This window comes from Kryptolebias marmoratus, linkage group LG14, assembly GCF_001649575.2.
Source record: "Kryptolebias marmoratus isolate JLee-2015 linkage group LG14, ASM164957v2, whole genome shotgun sequence".
Classification (NCBI taxonomy): domain Eukaryota; kingdom Metazoa; phylum Chordata; class Actinopteri; order Cyprinodontiformes; family Rivulidae; genus Kryptolebias; species Kryptolebias marmoratus.
Window position 1 is genome coordinate 9,481,471 of NC_051443.1, and position 21,882 is coordinate 9,503,352.

A 21,882-nucleotide genomic window follows, 5' to 3' on the forward strand; every position below is an offset into this window, starting at 1 on the left:
AATCTTATTATTAAAAGAGGATAACTTTGTGTCCTGATATTTAAAAGCTTAGAATTGGAAAAAGTCCACAGGCTACTATTTTCTCTTTTCACTTTTCTACATGCTGTTTAATTTACTTCCTTATCGTGTCCACCAGATGGCGCCAGAGTGTCTCCCAAGCTTTGTTTTCATCTGCGAGACAAACAAACAAACAAATAAGCTTCTTGCAAATGTTATGTAGAAAACGATTATGTAAACCTTAGTAAAATGTAATGATTTCACATAAATACAAAATAGGTAATACAATAAAGAATTGTCGTTATTGTCAAAAAACCATAAACTTATTATAAACTATAACGTATTATTTTGGATGAACTTGAAACAAAATGCGTGTCATTTTTACCCAGCTGTTTCCAGCTTTTTCCTAATGCAACACCAGGAGTCTAACCTTGTTTTCTTGTTACCTTTAATTATTTTTTAGCTGTTTCTTTATCCTGTAGGACCCTGGTATTTGCTCGGTTAACAATAATCATATTACTTTTCAGAGACAGGCCTAATGTTTGGATGATCCTACTTATATCTAAACTTCAAGCTTCTTTGCTGATATGCGGCAGGTTTAACCCAGAGATGATAATTCCTGTCCCTCCACCTCCTCCTCCTCCTCTTCCTCTCTCCGTACAGCAGGAAGGAGGAGAAAAGGAGGAGCTCGGATATCTGACGCAGTGGGAGCAGCTGCCGCCTCACTTCCACGACCCGCTGCCTGCTGGACGCACGGAGGCTCGGAAACGCGTCGGGATCGCTCGGATCTTCCAGGACACGAGGAGACTCCAGAGAAGGGGGGCGGCTTTTTCCGTGCGCGATGAGGAGGAGGAAGCCGCAGCTCCGGGGCTGAAGCCGGAGCTGGAACCAGGAGGTCCGCGCTCATTGTGTGCTGATTGGCGCAGGAGAAGAGGATGCCTCCGCGGCCGCAGGCACTCCTCCCATTCCTGTCGAAACGCTGTATCATTAACCGAGACAAAGTGGCCCTTCTCTTCCCTCTGAGGAGGGGTTTGTTGTTCATGAGTGCGCTGGTTTCTGGGGGACGTCGTCCGCTATGCTGGCTGCTCAGGATCCATGAGAACTCTCAATGAAAACAAGGAGGAGGAGGAGGAGGAGGGGGGCTCCGGCTGCAACGCCATGGAGGACAAGGAGAACAATCTGAAAACGGCCAGGTTGTGGAGGGATGCCGCCCTGCGCTCCAGGAAGCTGCGGAGCAACCTGCGCCAGCTCACCCTCTGCTCCAAAAACAACCAGATCGTCCTGCCTGAGAATATAGACGAGATAGAAGCGCTCAACCTGGGCAACAACTCCCTCCAGGAGCTGCCAGATGGGCTGGGATCCACCCTCAACAACTTGCGCATCCTGGTCCTTCGCAGGAACAAGTTCAGCGCCATGCCCCGCATGGTGTTGGAGCTGGGGCAGCTGGTGGAGCTCGACATGAGCCACAACTGCCTGAGGAGCCTGGCTGAAGGTGTGGGACAGCTGAGGGGGCTGAAGAAATTGTGCCTCAGCCACAACAAGATCCAGAACCTCCCGGCTCAGATCGGAGCACTGCAGTTCCTGGAGGAGCTTGACATCAGCTTCAATGAGCTGCACGACTTCCCCAGGTTTTTCTCCAGCCTTGCCAAGCTGCGGACTCTGGATGCAGATCACAACAAGCTGAACCGGTTCCCTGCTGAGATCCTGGCCCTGGGTGAGCTAGAGGAGCTTGACCTCTCTGGGAACAAGTTTGAGGGGTTGCCGGCTGACATCATAAGGCTGAGGTCCACCAAGATCTTGTGGCTCAGCAGCCTTCACATGTCCTCCTTACCTGACGCCTTTTGTCACTTGCACAACCTGGAGAGCCTGATGCTGGATGGAAACAACCTCACAGTGCTGCCTTCCTCTTTTGCTCAACTGCAAAAACTCAAAATGGTTAATCTGTCCTCTAATGAGTTTGAGAACTTTCCACTGGCTGTCTTAAGCATCACAGGTCTAGAAGAACTTTACCTGAGCCGGAACAGACTGACTCACATTCCAGAGGACATCGGTCAGCTGGTGAAGCTGGTGAACCTTTGGCTCGACAACAACAACATTACCCACCTACCTGATTCTATCGTAGAGCTGGAGAAGTTGGAGGAGCTTGTTTTACAGGGTAACCAAATAGCCATTCTTCCAGATAATTTTGGGAAGTTGTCCAAAGTGAACATTTGGAAAGTAAAAGATAACCCTCTCATCCAGCCTCCATATGAGGTGTGTATGAAGGGAATCCCTTACATTGCGGTCTATCAGAAAGAGCTTGCGCAGTCGCAGCTCGCTGTCAAGCCGCGGCTGAAGCTGGTCCTGATGGGGAGGAAGAATGCTGGAAAAACTTGGTTAAGGCAGAGCCTGGTGAGCATGAAGCAAGACAACAGAGGAACCCAGGGAAACAAAGGAATTGAAGTCACGAACTGGGTGGCAGACGCTGATCGCCATCTCACATTCCTAGTGTATGACTTGTCAGGGAACCAAAACTACGACCTCATCAAACCCTTTTTTCTCTCCCCCGGTGCTCTCTACGTTCTCGTTGTCAATCTCAAAGCATACTCACCCAAGAACTTCTATGACCATGTAGGGTATTTCCTTCACCTGCTGTGTGCCAAAGTTCCCCACGCCGTGGTGTGCTTGGTGGGCACTCATGCAGACCTGTGTGAAGAAGTGGAGCTCGAGGAGAAGACTCTAGATATTCACCGGCAGATTGGGCTGCAGGAGAAGAGCGACATCCAGAACCTGCGGGGCCTGGCTCAGCAAGTGGACCAAGCTCTGGAGCAAGGGTACGACGTCCGCACCTCCAGCCCTCATGTCCTCTTCTACGGCGTCACCGACAGGAACCTAAGGCGCAGGAAAGCTCAGGTGCAGTACATCCTGAACCACCGGTTGCAGCTCCTGTCTCCCATCTTGAGCACCAGCTGCCTGGAGACCCAGAGGAACATTCAGAGGCTGAGGCAGAAGCTCATGTCAGTTGCAGACCAACGGGAGATCTTCCCCAACCTCCACCGCGTGCTGCCAAAGTCCTGGCAGATGCTGGAGGAATTGCACTTTAAGTCCAAAGATTTGTGGCTGTCGTGGTGGAGCTCAGCCCGTCTGGGCCTTCAGGCCGGACTCACTGAGGACCGGCTGCAGAGCGCCTTGTCTTACCTGCATGAGAGCGGGAAGCTGCTCTACTTTGAGGACAGCATAACCCTAAAGGAGTATGTTTTTCACAATCTTCCACGTTTCATTGCAATTCTTAATGTCTTTTTCCTGAGGGATGAGTCCACGCTTCTGGACCGGCTGCTCTCCGAGGGGGAGAAGGGAGACAAGGGGAGAGTCAGTCTGGTTATAGAGGATGAGAAGGGAGAGAACCTCAGGGTCACCCATCTACAGCAGCACGTGGAGGGCTTCCTCCAACACGGCCTCTTGCCCTCAAATGTCATCCGCCTGCTCCTCAGGCCGCTCATCCAGACCCAGCAGGACCTCCATCTCATCATGGAGCTCCTGGAGAAGATGGGGATCTGCTACTGCCTCAACAAACCCCGCACCAAGCCTCTGAATGGAGCCACAGTCTGGTACAAGTTCCCCAGCTATGTGAGCAGTGACGAGGTCCAGGCAGAGGACTCGGCTGGTGGCAACACGCTGCCTGCTAGTCCCCTGTTCTCTGTGGAGCAGCTGCACATCCAGTACAGCTTCCCCTTCCTGTTTCCCCCTGGACTTTTCACACGCTTCAGCGTGCAGATAAACAGCCATGTGGTCCAGCGGTCAGACGGCAGGCATCAGATCTTCGCCTACAGGGGTAAAGTCCCCGTGGTGATCAGCCACCAGCCCTCTAAAGGGAAGCTGCTGGCAGAGACTCTTTCCATCGCCAGCCACGCCTCACTGCCCAACATCTGGACGGCCTGGCAGGCCGTGACTCCGCTGGTGGAGGAGCTGAACATGCTGCTGCAGGAGTGGCCTGGCCTGCACTACTCTGTACATATTCTCTGTTCCAAGTGCCTCAAGAGAGGGTCGTCCAACCCACATGCCTTCCCAGGTAAGTCCTCTTTAATCTGTGCTGCTGAGCGAAATGTTTCACGACTCAGGTGTTTGTCTTTCATCTAGGTTTTCATTAACAGATGAGGTATGTGATCTATGCATTACGAGCAGATCATTTACTTTATGCAATAAAAAAAGCTATATTTACTCTTAAAATTCCCATTACACACTGAAATACTGCAATATAAATGTTTCAGAACCACAAAAAATGAAAGTACTCAAAGGAATACTACAAACTGAGGTAACCTTGTATGCAGTGATCACTGGCACCCAATAAACTCTTAGCAACTTGATATTTTTCTGATGAGGTTAAATACAAATTTTTGGTGTTTTTGATAGTTCAGAAGAAAATTAAACCTTTTGAACGTTAATTGTGTTTTCGGGAAATTACATCAGAGCTTATGGTTTTTTGTAAACAAGCTAATCACTTTAAATTGTGGAAGAGAAACTCTAAACCTTTAATAGAAAACAAATTATTGGCTGCTTCTTTACAGTTTCCCTGTGATTCTTGTCACATTTGAATAAATTGGAAAAAAAACTGATGAAGAATGAGTTTAATATAATCACAGTTATTATTTATAAAAAACAGATTTTAATGCCAAGTTCCTTCTGGCACAGTTGAAGAATTTCTGTGGACTAAATTCTCACCAAGTCAGCATCCAGTGAAACCATGCAAACAAGATTTCTTTAAAAAAAAAATGGCAGAGGCCTTGCTGAGTTTGCCATTTCAGTCCTCACCTACTACTGAAAGAAAAAAACAGCTGAAGTGTCTCAATAAAATAGAGTGACGAATCATTTGATAGATTTCACTGCTCTCCCTATGCCGCCTACCTTTACTGTAACAGAAATCTTCGTCTTGACGTTGTGAAATGAGGTGAAACTCTGCAGCTGTCAGTAATCAAATTCGGCCACACCCTGATTCGGAGCAAAAGATGCAGACTGATGCCTCAGTCAGCGGGGGGATGGAGGCAGAATCACGCTGCTGCCTCTGACATTATGTGAGACAGAGAGGAGGAGGCTGCACAGAGGTACACCCCCCCTCTTACTATCGGGGACAGAATTAATCCGCGGTGCTGGTTTGGGCTGCAGCTGCAGTGTGACCTGCTTTTAGAGCTGGGCTCTGGCTGTGCTGGCACTGGATTTGATGCCGTGGAACCGGTCAGCTGCTGCGGTGCCATGTGATCTGATGTGAAGCGGTACATTATGATGCTGGAAGCTTTCAGCGCTCCTGTTTCATTGGATTTACACACATTAGATTATCCCCGTCGGGCCCGAGCTTCAGCTCATAACAGCTTCATGTGCTTTCATGGCAGTCGAAGGCGGCGTTCACCTCGGCTCAAATGCACTTCAGTAAACAAGCTGAAGCAATCTGAACTCATAAGTTCGACTTTATTAAAAAGAAGTTAGGTTGTGCTCTTTCCAAATGATCTTCTTGTTTTGAGCTTAATACTTCTGATGTCACAGGAGATGGCTTTATTTTAAGGCTTTTAATTTTTTTTTTTGAAATATTCAAAGTGAATATTTTCAACCCTGAGCAGCCTGCACAAGTGAATCCATGTGTAGCTTCATGTAGACGGATGATCCCTAAACGTGCGCCGGACATCTGATAAAGACGAGGAAGCATCCACAGTGTGCAATGTTCGTAATTTCTCTCTTTCCAAAAATGATTCCATTCGTTTTCCATTCACCTGAAGTTTAAGTTTGCAAATTGCGTTCACCAGGAAAAAATGTATTGTTTTTGTTTTGTTTTGTTGTTAAAAGCAGAACATTCAGATTCACGGCTCGATGACTTGTTCGGTTACAGCGCTTACGTTTACTCACATTAAAGGGGATTTCCAGCCATTTTCAAATGCGGGTATGTGGGAAAGTTACGGAGAATTAATATCTTACCTGTTGAAGATAGCTCTTCGAACGGCCTGAGTTTAGAAAAATAGTTTGACAGGACTGATGAGCTAGAGGCTAGTCCAAATTTAGCCAAGACTAGCGTGGATTGCTGCTGTTTTAAAGCAGCCCCTAACTTTAAAATCTCACAGCAGCTACACAAACGCTGTTATGTAAACCTTTGCATTCCCGTCAGTTTTGCATTGCAAAGTTATTTTGGCAAAAATTATGATGAAATTCTTGTTGATCGACAGGTTCACTGGAAATGCTACATTTAGCTGCTGATGTTTGGACTTGCAAATTGTTGTGACCAAAAAAGAAAACGGGAACAGGAAGATGCAGCTTGTGTATTTTAAACAATCTATTACAAAGAAATGTCAAGAACATCCCAGGGATTAGATCCAAGCGGTCTTACCTCAGATTATCAGGGTGCTATTTTGAATGAAGCTTATGAATAAGACAAAACAACGCCATCAGGCTTGTCACTGGAGGGCCGTATCACAAAGGGCAGGATGATCCAACCTTGAACTGTGAACAGATATGCAGTCTACAGAACAAATCTGTTACAGTTCATGAGGACGGCTCAGACAGCCTATCAGTATTTCATCAGTGAGTGCTTTTTTTCTACAACACAAATAATCACACAGTAAAAAACCAGTTAAGGCAAATATCAGGTGTAAAGGTTTTATAAAACAGAGTTTGCCTGACCTGCTTTAAAATGTTTGAGATCAGAGCTGTTTTGAAGATGGCAGCAACCCATTTTTGTGTTTTGGATTAGCCGTTAGTTCATCAGTGCTTTCAGACATAAACTCTGTTTCTCCAAACTGAGGTTGTTCAAGGAGCTGCCGACGACAGATAGGATAATAATTCTCCATCACTTTTTTCACAAAAACCCACTTCAGAATGGCTGGAAACAACTTCCGTGTCACACAATCAACGCTTCAAACCCTCTCTGAAACTTTTACAACAACTCCGTATGAACTAGCTCCCAGTCTTTTAACATTTTTCTCTAAACTTCTGTAATGTGTTTCCATACAGACCTCTGAATTTTCTGTTTCTGAAGATTGTTTTTAATACAAACACGATTCTTTGTTTTTGGATTCGATTCATTTCTGGAAAAACAAATTCATGCCCTGAAAACTAAAATACCTGATAGGACAGGGGTGTCAAACTCAGTAACACAAGGGGGCCAAATTAAAAACTTGGTCCAAGCCAAGGGTCAATCTCCATCAATAGTTATTGAAAGAATACATAAATTCACCTTGGTTTTAGATGTAACATGTTAAATAATTCATAAAGAAGTATCAAATACCTTGTCCTGGTGTCATAATATAAAATTTAAAACAAACATACTTTAATGAACAAAGAAATATAGATATAGAATATAGAAATTTAAAAGATACATCATTAGCATTCATTTCTTATGACTTCTTATGTATTTGTCTTCATTAAAACAGCTAAAAAAAATCAACAAAAATCTGATCATAGTAACATTTAACTTTGAAACAAGAAGAAAATACAGAAAAAGACATTATACATTAAAGCAGACTCACTGTTACTATGATGCACATTAACTTAAATCAAATATCCAACGTTGATTTTTGACTGCAAGTTTATGAACAAAATTTTGATTTGTCCCATTTGAGGTTCTCTGTTGGCCTTTTCACGCCAGAATCAAAGATTACTGAGCAATTAAAGCTTCATTTTCTTGGCTTTAAAGAAACTGTTACAGGAATACTTCACTAAACAAAATGGGAAGCAATAGAGACTCACTCTGTCACAAACCGGAGGGCCAGATCTGATAAAGTTTAAATGTTATATTTGGGGCCAGATAAAATGTTACCAAGCCCGTATCTGGCACACAGGCTTTGAGTTTAACACATGTGCCTGAAGAGAAACCTTCCTAAAAGTATCATTATACATCTCAGTGAAGAAGCTTGGAGTTCTCAGTAGGTGCTTGTTATGTAATTTTTATTGCCGTCTGATTGATGTTCACCAGACATCTAAACAGACACAACACGGTTTAAGAAGTCAACCCGAGTCGATGTCTGATGTAAATAGTTTAACTTGAGTTTGATCGCAGTGATGTTTTAATAAGTTGTTTTATCGCCGATAAGACACAGAAACTCCTCTCCTGCAGGGCTGGTTCTGCTCCAGCACATCGGTAAGCCTTTTATAGTTCATCTTTGAGGCAGAAAAAAAAAAAAAAAAAAAGGATCGGCTCGGGCTTTTATCTCAGGCAGCCGAGGAGTTACTTCCTTCTGCTCATTATATTCAGAAAAAGAGTCTTTTTGGAGTAAAGTTCAGCTGCGCTCAGAGGAAACAGGTGTCCAGACTGGGTGCATGAGGATGCAGGTTCAGAGGTTTGCTGGTTGATGATTGAAAAGTCTGTTCAATGTTTAGCCAAATGATTTTGTTTCCCAGACTGGGGCAAAAAAAAACAAACAAAAAAACCCCCTAAAAATCAAAGCAGATTCCCTATCAATAAAAAGAAAGAAATGAAAGATTTTAAGCAGTGAGAAGCTGATGATGAACAGCCAGATGCTGAAAATAAGCAAAAAAAAATGATGTAGTTCTGAGGATTAAATCCCAACACTTGTGGTGTTTGTGAGGGGATCTGCTTCATCTGGCCTTTTAAGGACATGATATTTCTGGCTGCAGTGTGTCGGTGCAGCTTGGACCCACAAAGACTAAACACACTTTGTCCTCAGATTGTCGGCATGCGATCCAGACGGTTTGTTTTTACTGGCTGCTGGGATTTTCTCCTTTTGTCTCGTTCTCTGTAATCAGCGCGTCTGTTGCTGTAAACACTTTGTGCTCAAGTCGAACCAGTTCAACATCCCGGGGTGATGTGCCGAATGATTCATTTTTGTTTTGTTCGTGAAGGACGATTCCACACAGTTTACAGTATATCACAGCTTGAAACATCTTTAAATTAAAATCAAAGCGTTTTCTTTTTTTTTTTTTTTGCTGAAACTTTATTTTGACCTCTGAAGTCATTTTGATTGGAGTCGCTGAGCTCAGAAAATATCTTTCAGGTGAGCCGTTGAAATTTTGGGGGATTTCTACATCACCCACGGCTGAGAGAAAGTTTTCATTTCCACCCAACTTCAGCTTCAGCTCGTGCTGCATTCACTGTACCTGGGAAATCAGACGTTGTTTTATTTGATTTAAAAAATGGTTTTGTTGCTATCTTATAAGCTGCAGCTTTAGCTGACCTAAATTGTGGAACCCTTTAAGGAAACCTTTATGTATTTTCTGACTACAGCAGAAATTGGTGTCTTTCTTGCAACATTTCTTAACATTTCCCTGTAAAGTCTTCAATTCAGTGTGTTCACTGTGATCAACTCACCGTAAAGCGACAAGTATTAAAACACTGATGCCTGAGAATTATTTGACAGGTTACCTGTGTTGTGGTTCAGCCTTTACCAATGAGTATTTCTGTCGCAGCAGATCAGCTGATGGTAAATTCCCCCATTAAGCTTCACAGGGAGTCAGATTGGTACCAAATTAGACGGATGCAAAAATAGTCAGAGCAAAGTCTGATCCCAACCTTCGTGGCTCAGACTCATCGCTGCTTCTGTCAGGGAGGGATTATTGGCAGCACGAGGACAATACAGCACACTCGGGAGTTTGGGTTTATTTAAAGCTCTGGGTACCTCGGCGCTCGAAAACAACACGTGACCGCGAAGAAGACCCAGGAAGTGACGATGTGTTTCAGACGAAGTTGGTCTGTGTTCGTTTTTAGGATTAATTCTGGCTGCTGCTTTTACGTGCTGGAGGTGCAGCTGAACTTTCCTAAGAGCCATCAGGTCCTGATCACATGATAATCCGTTAGTTTCCAGATAATGTGAGAATGAAACAGGGGCTTTAAGGCTGGCACTTTTTACGTGACATTACCAAAAATGTTGACCTTTATTCGCTGCCTGCGTCTGCTTGTCATGCTTGGTTCCTCTGAGTGATTAAAGGGATGGTCTGGTCATTTTTGAAGTGACTTTCTGTCAAGTAGTTATCAATAGTACCTTATTAGCCGTGACATCAGCCACAGAGCACAGAGTATGAAGAAAAGGGCAGAAGTCTTCCTCCAGGCTATGCTAATTGGCTGCCCAAACTGAGGCCCCTTTTTTATCAAATCTTTCAGGCATATTAATCAACCTTTTCTCAAAAATGTCACATTGGTGTGGTACACTGACTTGAACAGCCTCAGGAGACCAACATTTACGTATAACACAGTTGTTTTGTTAAGAAAACAGCGACTAACAAAACAAATGGTCTCATGCAAAAGTGTAGAGGTTTAATAGTAGTTTTATAAGCCTGAAACTACATGAAAGGAACCCTTGTTTGGCTTGAAGTCTTCATCCTAGCCTGGATAAAGACTTCTGCCTTTTCTCCACACTCCGTGCTCTGTGACTGATGTCATGGCTGATAAGGTACTAACTATTGATATCTATCTAAAACATCACTTCAAAAATTATCAGTCTATCTTTATTAATGTTAGCGTGTGACTTTTGTGGACTCATTCTCCATTCGACTGCTCCATAATGGGTTTTGAAAGTGCAGTACCTGCTTACTGATTGAACAGATAAGTTACCATGGGAGGTCAGGAGATCTGTGGCTGCAGGCAGGTCCCATTCTTTAGTGTTTCGTCTGTGAAACGAAAGAAGAACACCGACAAACATGCAGATATCCGAGCCCACAGGAATGTCTTCAGACATGCTGTTTTATCTTATCAAGGATCAAACTTGGAAAGACCAACTCTACAATAACTTAAAACAAAGTCTTTTTAAAAGCTGAAAACTGCACTTTCCCCCCCTAAATGTGACTCGAAGAATCGCACAATAAAAGACTTGTTTGTAGGCGCAATGATACAAAACACCTGAAAGGCTTTATCACAAAATAATATTACAAAGTGATACAAACTCTACTATGTCAGCTGTTTTTAAAAGTGTCTTTTTTGACTGAGGTATAGTTATTTCTATTTTGATACAGTTGCTTAGCTGTGGTGGCCATCTTCATCTGGGTTGACCATGAAGTTAATGAGTTGTAGGTGAATATCCATTAATTGCTTTAAGCTTCATTGAAATATGTCCAGTGATTTAGGACATATTTCGCTAACACAACAGGCAAATGAACCCGCACACACACAAACACAAGCAAACACATTATCGCTGTTTTACCTTCGGTGACTGACGATAATAAAATGCATTTATTGAGACATAACATGAAATATACTTCTTACAGTTTGCAAGGGAAGGAAAGTCAAGATGCATGTGAGAATTATTGCTTTTATTTTGCATTTTCTTTTTCAAAAAAAAAATCAAACAAACAGTTATTAACGCATATTTATTTGCATGGGAAATATTCATCATAAAGAGACCACTAATTTATATTTTTATATTTTGTGTGTTTAAAAAAAAAAGAGAAACAAACACTAAAACAAGAAAAAAACTTAGACTTAGCTTCAAGAACTTTGCCAAGTTAATCTGTTCTGCCGTGTCGACCGAACCATCATCAACATAAATAGCAGATTGTTGTTGTTGCTCTGCTTCGTGATCGCGCTGTATAAATATTTGGATGTAAAATGTGGATCTGTGGTCTCGGGAGAGCGGGGGGGAGGACACGTGTGGCTGCAGCTGTGCTGGTCGCAGCACTTTCACTCTTGCTGTGGATCTCAGTCGGACTCTTAATCCAGTTAGGAGCTCTGCTGGGATTAAAGCCCTGCATGCAGACAGAGCGGGCCTTATTTACCTCGCTCCATAACAGCAGTGTGTACAATGTGTACATGAGACTTGGAGAGGAGCTGCCCTTCCTTCAGGCGTCCTCCTCCTCCCATGCGTCACATTTACACAGCCGTCGTGTTGTTTTAGCTCCGGGCTGCTCCGGCCCACATTTGTTTCGCCTGTGATGAACCTGAGCCAGGTACCCGCTTGGACATGTTCAGACTGAAAGCTCACGTTTCTGCCTCCAGCTTCAGTTTAACGAACGAAAGCAACATGAATCACTTACTAAATCATTTCTACGAAGGTGATCTGTGTAAAGGGAAGAAACACTGGTTGGGCTGCCAAAAACCTCCTGGGAACACATTTTACTTTCACATTAATGAGATTAAACACTTCCTACAAAGCTTTAAATTATGAGGAAGTACAAATTTTGTTATTTTTATTCAAACCTTTTCGTAGGGCTTTGCAGAAACCAGAGCAGCTCAAAGTGTTTTACTAAGTAAAAGCAAATTTAAACTGGAACAAGTGAGGAAATAAAACCAGAATAGGAAAGAGGAACAAGAACATCAAAATGGAAAAAGCGAATAGATTAAGAAACAAAACAAAACATGGTCAAACAAGTTGTTCACTAACAAAAATGGTTTCAGTATAAACTCTGTATAGGTATGTTTTTGGGTTCTGGAGCAGAGTGTGTTCCTGTGTCTCAGAACTGGCTTGTTCCACAGGAGAAGAACCCAAAAAGTCAGGGAACAACAAACGGGCATGGAGGCTTTTATTGTGAAAAGATGTGTTTTATAATCAGTTCTAAATTTTGCGTTGAAGCAGTGTGGAGACGGCATCACAGGAGAATTGTGAACTCTGTTCAAGTCAGCACAAATCAACTCAAAACTTTTCAGAGAATATTTTTTGGCATCCAGCTAAAATGGAGTTGCAGAAGTTCAGCCTATAAATGTGACAGATTGTTTTAGGGCGGAATGCTCCAAACTTTAGTCATATTTTTGTGAGAAAATATATATATCATCAGCTGTTTGTTGTAGAAATGAAATAGCTGATAATTGTTCTTTAATTTTTTTCCCCACTGAGGATGGAAATTTCAAGCCTCAGCCTGTCCCTGAATGCTGCATTAATGGAAGCTGAAACAACAAAAGCAATTAGTTATTTCAAACTAGCTCATACAAGCCACAGTTCTTGATGTAAATCTGTAAACATTTTAGGAACATGAGCGGAGTTGTAAATGAAAGGGATGCAGAAGAAATTACAACATGTCTGTGACGGATGCTTTAACAGACCCACCTAGCTGTTACGCTGGCTCAAGGTCACTTCATATTTTTGTCACGTCAAACCCCCACATCACCCTGATGCTACCCATGCATTTACCATCTAATCTATTCCTTTACCTAGTAACATTAACCATAATCTAGCCCCTATTTGTCCTTAAAATAAATGCTTTTTTGCTATAACTTTAGATCCTCAACCTTCTTTGTCTAAATGTCTAATTATTAACTATATTCCAGCCAGATGAGTAGATTATGGTGATAGATTACTTTAAATCATCATCTGTCAAGGCAGGATGAAGAGACTCATGGTATCTGGGTGTAAAGTGATCAAAGCTTCAAAATTTTAAAGTTGCAAAAGTGCAAAGTAGACCCTGTTATGTTTGACTAATCTAGCAGATGATTGTTCCCTAAAGACTGATCATTGTGTTGTTTTTGTCTACAATTCAGTCAAATTCATGATAAGTAAAAAATAATTAAGTCAAGAAGGGTTCTAAATTCAGCAGCGGTTTCTGCTGAAAGGACAAATTTCTGTGGCTACTGGCTGCTTCTGTTGGGTGGGGTTTAGTCAGCAGAGCTGAACAGCGATGGAAAGAGAAGCATCAGCATATAAGAAGATGGGCGATAGTCTCAGTTGGCAGGCCTGTCTGTTGTTGAGGGTTTGGTTCAGATATTGGGAGAATTAGTTTTCCCTGTGTGGCATGTCTAAACACATCATTTTAGTCTAAGTCCCTGAAAGATTAACTCACGAGTGAGTCGCAGGAAATAAAACACTCATTCTTTGAAAGTTCCAGTTCCTTATCCCAGATCGTCATCTTTCGATGGTTTGTCCCGTCAGTCCGGGAAATTGTAATGACTTCATGTGAGATTAAAAAAGCTGACTTTCTTGTTGTACCCACAGTATTGTGTGCGTCTCATTTGTCTGTCTGAGCCGCTTGTTGAAACATGTCTGCTTCAGTCTGGAGCCTCGAGATCAAATACGAGCTGCGCGTTGACCCGACGGAGGAGATAACCCACATCTAATTGTTTGTTTATGTTATGGGTTTTTTTGTTTATTTATCTTCAACTCCTATCTGAAAATATGTAATCACCATTCATTTAGCTGTGTTATTAAACCGAATAGTATAGATCGCAGATTACCGGTACACAAAACCACTTGATGTTACATTTTGACATTTGTTGACACAATCATTGGGAAACAGTACATTTTACAATAACTCTGCACAAATATAAATATTCGATTTACAGGAAACATTGCCCCAACAAGAAAGTGGCTGGTTAAAGGTTGAAGCTAGTAAAAAGACCAAACGAGAAGGTTGTGAAAGAAAAATTGAAAGCCTTGTTCTTTCAGAATAGTACTTGCGCAACAAAAACCCGGAAAAACAAAGGGATAAGAAACAGGAGTCAGGGTTTGTGGGTGGATGTTAAGAAATTAGCTACAGGAGAAGGGATTTCCATCCGACCAGTCAGCAAACAGACTGGATTTCAGTCTGGTTGAACATTTATGGTGTGGAACAACAAGCTCCATGACGGGGCTCTGTCCTGTAATGCTGATCTTTTCTCTGCTGAATGAGAAAGTTGGAATCGGATAGCTGCATAATTATTGGGTTCCATTTCTCAACATTGACACCTTGAACAGAAAAGCCAGTAAAGCTGAAACAAAGTACGCGCTAAGGTTTATGTTTTACGCCACGTTTTCTCCACTAAATGTTTTCAGGTATGATTTACAACTCCAGAAGGTTCAGCTGGTAGATGAAGTAACTTTGTGTCGTATCTGAGTCTTCTGGGTGTGAAGGGGCGGGAGAAGAAAATCCTGTTACATCACCTTCCTGTAATCCTGCTGTTACCTCAGACCTGTGAGTCAGGCTGCTGTAGTGAGGAAGAGGAGGGTTTTCTCAGCATCTGTGGCCGACCCTGAATGCTGCTTCATCAGCAGACGCGATGTGTGTGAACCTGATGACAGAAGTGCTGATCGACTGTTGATCAGAACAAGCAAACAGCTCCGCCTCAGTCATGTTGATGGTCATGGTGGTCACTCCTTCCGCGGTCATTGCTGAAGAGTTGAGCTTTGATTTATAATCTGGTGGGTTTTCTGGGGCTCCACATTCTGACAGTGAAACAGCAGCAAAGACCACAGCAGGGAGGTCAGCTGTCAGCGCGTCAGCCGCATATTTGTCAGCACACAGCCCTGTAAACCAAGAATCCTTCCCACTGTAATTATCAGCCTTCAAGACACTCAGAGCAGAGCTGCTGAAAAGGCTGAACGAGTATGGTTCATTTGAAAGGAGGAAGGCCGTTGGCTTGAAAGAGTGCATGGCAGCAGGGCTCATGTTTGTGAAGCTGGATCTGTTTGCCAAAAGAACAAGACAAACAGCATAACAGCACAGATACTTCATACTGTCAGCACGGTGGTGGAAGGGTGATGATGTGGGCTTGTTTTGCAGCTGGAGGGCTTGAACTTCTTGTGGTCATTATGTGAAACACAGACTTCTCTGTATACAAAATGTGAGGCTATCTGTCCCACAAGCTAAAACCTATCGCTGCCCAGGAACACAAAAATAAGGGTGCTTCAATTAGAGCTCAACCAATCGGAGATGTGCATTTTAGGCAAAATCACTCTTTGAATTTGTCTGAATGTTTTCACATCCTGAGGATGTGCTGAGTTTTTTTTTTCTTTTTTTTTTGAGAGGATGGTGGGTGGGAGGTGTTGTGTTGAAAAGCACAGGAAACAACTTGGTGTGTTACTACCAGGCGCCTGTGTAAAAAAGAAAATTAAGAAGTAAAAAAGATGGGTGTAACGATTGTGTTAAGTTTTCAAATTCACCATAACTAGACTTTGAATGTTTAAAATCACTGCCTGTCCCTACGACGATATGAGTTTTTCTATAACCAAAACTTATCTGTAGAAATCTGGGCAGACTATGTCCAATTTACAAAACTTTTTTGTTTTTGTTTAATTTTTGGTTATGTATTTTTCATTGAACAAAATGTAACAATATTCACTTAACTTAAATAAATGCATATATAACAACCCTTAGAAGAACTTGTACACTTAAAAATAACATAAAGAGCTTTCTCGCCTAATAAAACCAAATTGTGGGTCACAATAAGCTGGATGTAGCAGCTGCTACTGCATCTTGGCCAATTGTGGCCAATTGTGGAATTTTGAAAGTGGCCATTATCAGTCGATTTAAATCTTTCTGACAATTAATTGGTCTATCTCTAGCTTTAATACAGCTTTAACAGCTGGAGTCAAATTGAACTTGATGCACTCAGGATTTAAGTTTTTAATACTAATTCTCAGGCTTATATACAGACTGCAGCTAAGTTGACACATATCTGCAGCTACAGATGAAAAATGATTAAAAACTGACTGATACTTCCTGTGTTTTTATGGGCTCAGTCTGTGCTGTTTGACAACACTTTTCTCCATTTGAATTTATGATGAGTTCGTGCAGCTTGTTCATCTGTTTGCATGTGTTTCTTGAGGTGCAGTGAGTCGAGCTCTGGTTGCTTTTCTCTGCACCGATCATTTGTCATGCGAGGTGACAGAGATGCGGCCGCGAGGACAAAGATGTGGGGGAGCAGAAGAGTTGAAAGTGCAGACTCCCTGATGGCCTCACATTCCAGAGGCTGTTTCTCTTGGAAACAATGATGAGAATGGGACTTGAAATCATCACAGGGCTTTGAAAACTGTAGAGAGAAACAAGTAAAGGTCAACCAACTGTAAAAGGGATTTTTTTCTAAATATTATGTGATTTACAGATTGGAATACTTCAGTCTGAAAACAGTTTCAGTGAGTGTTTAAGGGCTACAGTTTCAGTTTAAACTGCTGAGGAACTGGATGCAAAAAGTCTTTTGCTTCATATAAAAATCCTACATAAGGTAAGAAACTGTTGCTGAGAAGAGTCTGAACCTTATGTCAGATCTGTGCTGCTAATATTCCTCCGCTAGCAATGTGTGTGTCTGTCCAGCTGTCAACAGCTGCTGCATAATGAGATAAAGTGTTTTGCTGCAGCTGTGCTGAGATCTACAGAGTGCACTGACACTCGTAAAGTTAGTGGAAAATCCCAGATTATTTAAAACAGACACATGTAAACACACCAGCATGGATGAAGTTGATTGCTAGCAGCGATAAATTTAGGGAGCTCCATGATGTGGCTCATTCCAGTCAGCAGAAAATTAAAGATTGAATGTCTTTTTTTTTTAAATCAGGGTTTTTGGTTGTGGTAGGGGTGGAACAGTGGAACAGTGGTTAGAGCTGTCGCCTCCTAGCAAGAAGGTTGCAGGATCGCTTCCTGAGCTGGGGCCTTTCTGGGTGGTTTGCACGTTCTCCCTGTGCACTCATGTGTTCACTCTGGGTACTCTGGTTTCCTCCCACAGACCCAAAAAATGCATGTTAGGTTAATTGGTAGCTCTAAAATTGTCCCTAGGTGTGAGTGAATTGTTGTTTGTCTCTATGTGTCCCTGTAATGGAATTGCGACCTGTCCAGCGTGTCCCCTGCCTCTCGTACAGTGACCGCTGGAGATTGACACCAGCTCCCCGCAACCTGGAAAGGAGATTCGAGTAAATAAAACGGATGGATGGAAGAGGTTAAATAAAAAGCAGAAGGTCATTGTCCTGCAGCATCTGTTCACTTGAACTTGATCTGCTGGTGCATCGTGTGATAATCCGGACAGTTTCGAAACATCAGGGTCAATCACTGTAAACGCAACAGTTTGTTTTTACAGCTAAGTTTGGGTTAATTTGGGGCAGTTATTAAAGAAATAGTTTTTTTTTTTACTAAAGTAAAGGACCTGATCAGTGCAGTGCATGTAGATGAAAGGGTGAAAAGAGTCCGTTCAGAAACATTTTAGCTGTTATGCTTAAAAGTCCCATCCTCGGGAGAGTAAAACAGAAGTCCGACATATCATCCTGGTGTTCTGCTCTGTTCTCAGACCTGCTCTGTAACCAGCGGCCTCACTTATTGTTCCCCTTTGGCTTTCTGGGCCACACATTCCTCGGGATCGCTGTGTGTGTCTGCAGCTGCTGATCGCCGGAGATTAGCAGCACAGAATCTGGGTCTGCCGGTGTTAAATCCAACAGTCTGAGCCAGTTCTGTGAGCCTCCTGCCGCTGCCTTATTCTGCTCCATTTCACACATCCTGGTTTGATCCAGTGCAGCTTGACGTCACGCACACGCCTCCTCAGAGCCGCCGCAGTCACGGTGGGGTTCCTGTTAAAGGCCAAAGCTGTCACTACAAAGAAAGTTCAAAGGCTCGTCGGAAATTTATTGTGCAAAAGAATTACGTTTTTTTTTTTCTTGGCATTGTTGTAAACAGATTATGTAAAGATAGTTTCAGTGTTCTGAACTGCTTACAGGAGTTGGTTTCTTCTGTTTTGTTGTTTTCATGTCAGATACTTAAACTTTGAAGCACCTTCTTTAGTGTTTGAATAAAGAATAAAGAAATATGTAAATGGTTAAAGCAGAGCTTTGACATGTTGTCCCCTGAGTGTTTGTCTTTTCCCAGTCTTCGAGGTTTTGTGTGTGTGCTGGCTCATCCTCTCTCTTATAACACTCTGCCGTTTTAATCCTCAGCCTGAGCCATTAGCCTCTCTTGGCCTCCCAGCTGCTGCTCACTCATTCATCTCCAGCCTAACTTCTCCACACGTCAACCATCAACAAGTTGGATTTGTTCTAGAAGGCCGGCAGCCTTGGGTGCTCATGCAACCTGAACTTGGAGCTATTAGCAGATGATCCAGGAGGTGGTGATGCTCTGGTTTCTGTTTTAAAGGTCACATCTGGGGGGAGGTGTCAAGACTGGACTGTTGAAGACTTAAAGGTTGAACGGAGTCGTTTCCTGGTGCACATACATATAATTAATATAAATAGATTTTAGAAACAGGTTAAATTTTCTACATTTTTCTAATGCAATAATTAAATATGAGACCCCCACTTTGTAGACTGGGTCAACACCTTAAAACCCACAGCTGTTGTGTTTCCCAAACCATTTTTGAATCATTTATTTAAAAAAGTAAAAGGATTAGGTTTGTTCTTATTGGCTTACGTTGAATCTGACCGACTTGTGTTTTAGTTGTGCTGTGGCTCTTTTCTTTTCGGGCTGCAGTGTTTACTTACGGCTGGATTTCTGTTAATGTTTACAGCAGAGGCAGCTCCTTATCGTCTCGTGGCCGTCACTGTGTCTGTGTCTCCAGCGTTCGCCGTTGTCCTTGCTGCCCGTCACAGCCGAGTTATTTTAGTTCAAGTTGGCAGAAAAAGCAGAAGCGGCTGCTAAGAGATGACCTGTCTCTCTGCGAGCTCGTCTCTCCCCCCTGCAAACATCTCGGTCCGTCGTGCTGCACGCTGAAGACGTGACTCATGGCATTTAGGAGCTTTTTGCTTCGTTGCGTTCCGTCTGTTGTTGTGCAGACGAGGCGACACAGATGACATGCTCTCCAGGATGACACACTATTGTCCTTCTTCCTCCTTGTGGTGCACTTTGTCAAAAACCTCTTGTGTCTACTGCAAGATAAGAAGTGATACTTATGCATAAAAAGGCTTTCCAATGCCTTTCAACATAAGAGCTGTAGTTGGCTGCACAAAAACTCGGTAAAATAATTTAAATAAATGTAGAAAAGATGCATACAAAGTAAGGACAAAAATCACAGCAATTCATAAAAATGACATGCTACTACCCCTTTAATTTCTTTTTTTTTTGCCTGGAGCTCCTCAGAAATGACAGATTTCTATTTTAAGTGCAAACTGTAAATATTTATACAACAAACACGGCCGCAGCACGAGTGACGCAGAATGGAAGAGGAAGTGGCTGTAAATGTGGGTCTGGACGAGCTGCGCTGGACACGCGCTGAGGTGTTTGAAACTCTTTACAGGCTCGCGATCCACTCGTGTTTAAGGTGAGCTGGAGCAGCAGATGAACGAGTTCAGAGCTTTTGTATGCAATTGACTTGTGCAACATCTTCAGTGAACTTGTATTAGACAGAAAAGCATATAATATAAATACGCTCCACAGAACATTTCTTCAAAATGTCTGAACTTTTCCTATTAAGAAGCCACCAGATCCCTAAAATAATTGGTCTGAAGACACCAAATGAACAGAAAAGCTTGTTAATTGTGATGAAAAATTACGTTTGAATGGTAAGTCTTCTTAAATGTCCTCAGAATTATAATGTGTAGTGCATTTTTGTTCACCATTTGATGTTAGATCATGCTGCTCTCTAAGTAATATGGCCTTCCAGGTATGATGAGACTGAATGTCTAACAGAATGTCTTACTGATGAGTTTTGTTCAAATAGACTCTGATAATATTAGGTCAGACAGGTTCTACCACATCCCCGGGATGTACTGCTTGATATTTCTTTCAATCAATCAATTATATCTTTATTCCAGACACAAAAACGGTCCATAGTAAAAAGGTAAAATAAGAGAAAAATAAAAATAAACATGACATATCATTCACTGAGTCACAAATAAATAGTGACGCCAATGATTCCACAATCTTGATGAAAATCTCACTGTACTAAAAGCAGGATTTACTAAAATTGCAATTATATTATTGCAAGACACAGATAATCTACACATGCATTTGTACATAAAATTCCTGAGCACAGCTGCACATGTGGGAACAGCATTATGTACAAACATATGGCTGGAACTACTCCATCTAGGCACTTTGAGTAGTAGCCTCATGCCATCATTGTATGCCACATAAAGTTCCTGCAGGCTACTTTTTTTGTATCGTCGCCACAGATGGGCCGTATATAGTGAAGTACAAAAAGCTTTAAAAAGAGCTATCTTCATAGAGGATGAACACATACTCAACTTTCTGATCAGAATCTTTGTAATAATTTGTTATAAATCAACAAGATGGGTCTTTCTGTCTCCCTTGCCTTTTTCTGCCATGACGTTTATAGGCACTATTTTCGTGCTCCAATGGTTTTGTTAAATTTAAAGCTGTTGTCCTTGAAAACAAAACGTCTGCCACACATTTACTGTTTGAGAATCCATTCTGAGCTGGCTGTAAATGATTCATTTTGAAAGAGAGATTACGGTAGAAATGTCAACATAGTGAGTGCAAGTCTTCGAACCGAAGGTTGCTTTGAAAGAAAGGAGAAACCCTAACCTTAACATTTTAACGTTCTGCATCCTGAAGCACACTTTAAAACCAGCTGGAGCAGACCCTCGGTTGTCACTGATGCAGGAGATGTTCACGGGGTGTCAAAAGGAGCATCAGCTTCTTTAACTTTGTGCCTGAAGTAGAACATTATTAGGGTGCAGATATTTAGGTTGTATGAGACATTTATAGGTGCTTTACCTTCATGTTTAATGTTTAGGATAAATACTTTTATATACTTTGTCTCTGTAAAGATGCAGAAACATCAGAGCCACGTTGTTTTCTGCCTCCTTGGGAGCAAAAGTGGAACTTGGAGTGAAAAACTACATGCAGCAACTAATGATGCAGTTTGTCTTGATGAGCAGATCCCCAAAAATGTAGTAAACCTTTACATTTCGTGGAAACAAATAAAGGCCTAGCATTCCTTGAAGGAAGGCATATCTCCTGCTGCCTTTCATGCCAGGGTTTTTGACCCTGTTTTCAGAAATGATGGAGCTGTATTTGTTTTGGTCAAATCCTGACAATCATGTGCCATGTCACGTGATATTTGTTTCAGTGTTGGCACTCAGAGTATGTGTTGTGAATGGCTCTCAGCTACTACCACAGTGTTTCTCAACCTTTTTTGGGTCAGCGCCCCCCTATCCATTATTAAGGCCTCTTACCGCCCCCCTCCCACCCCCCACCCTTTTTTTTTTGCCTGTTTACGTGAATACATTTTTTTTATTCATGGACTTATATAATACCTGATCTTGGGTATGGCCCATCAGAACATCTTTGTGGGTCATTCTCCACCATGTACTGCTTCAATGAGTCCCCCACTTCCTGTGGGGAAGGCCATTCAGATGGATC

General features: G+C 42.4%; 1 protein-coding gene across 1 annotated transcript in view; it reads left to right on the forward strand.

The window, feature by feature from the left end:
* The first annotated feature begins 1,061 nt into the window (after positions 1-1,061).
* mfhas1 (malignant fibrous histiocytoma amplified sequence 1) overlaps positions 1,062-21,882 on the forward strand; it is a 32,615-nt gene continuing 11,794 nt past the window's right edge. The window contains exon 1 of the mRNA XM_017427451.3: positions 1,062-4,045. Coding sequence (XP_017282940.1) covers positions 1,093-4,045 — 2,953 coding nt within the window. The 5' untranslated portion in view covers positions 1,062-1,092. The remainder of the gene's footprint in view (positions 4,046-21,882) is intronic.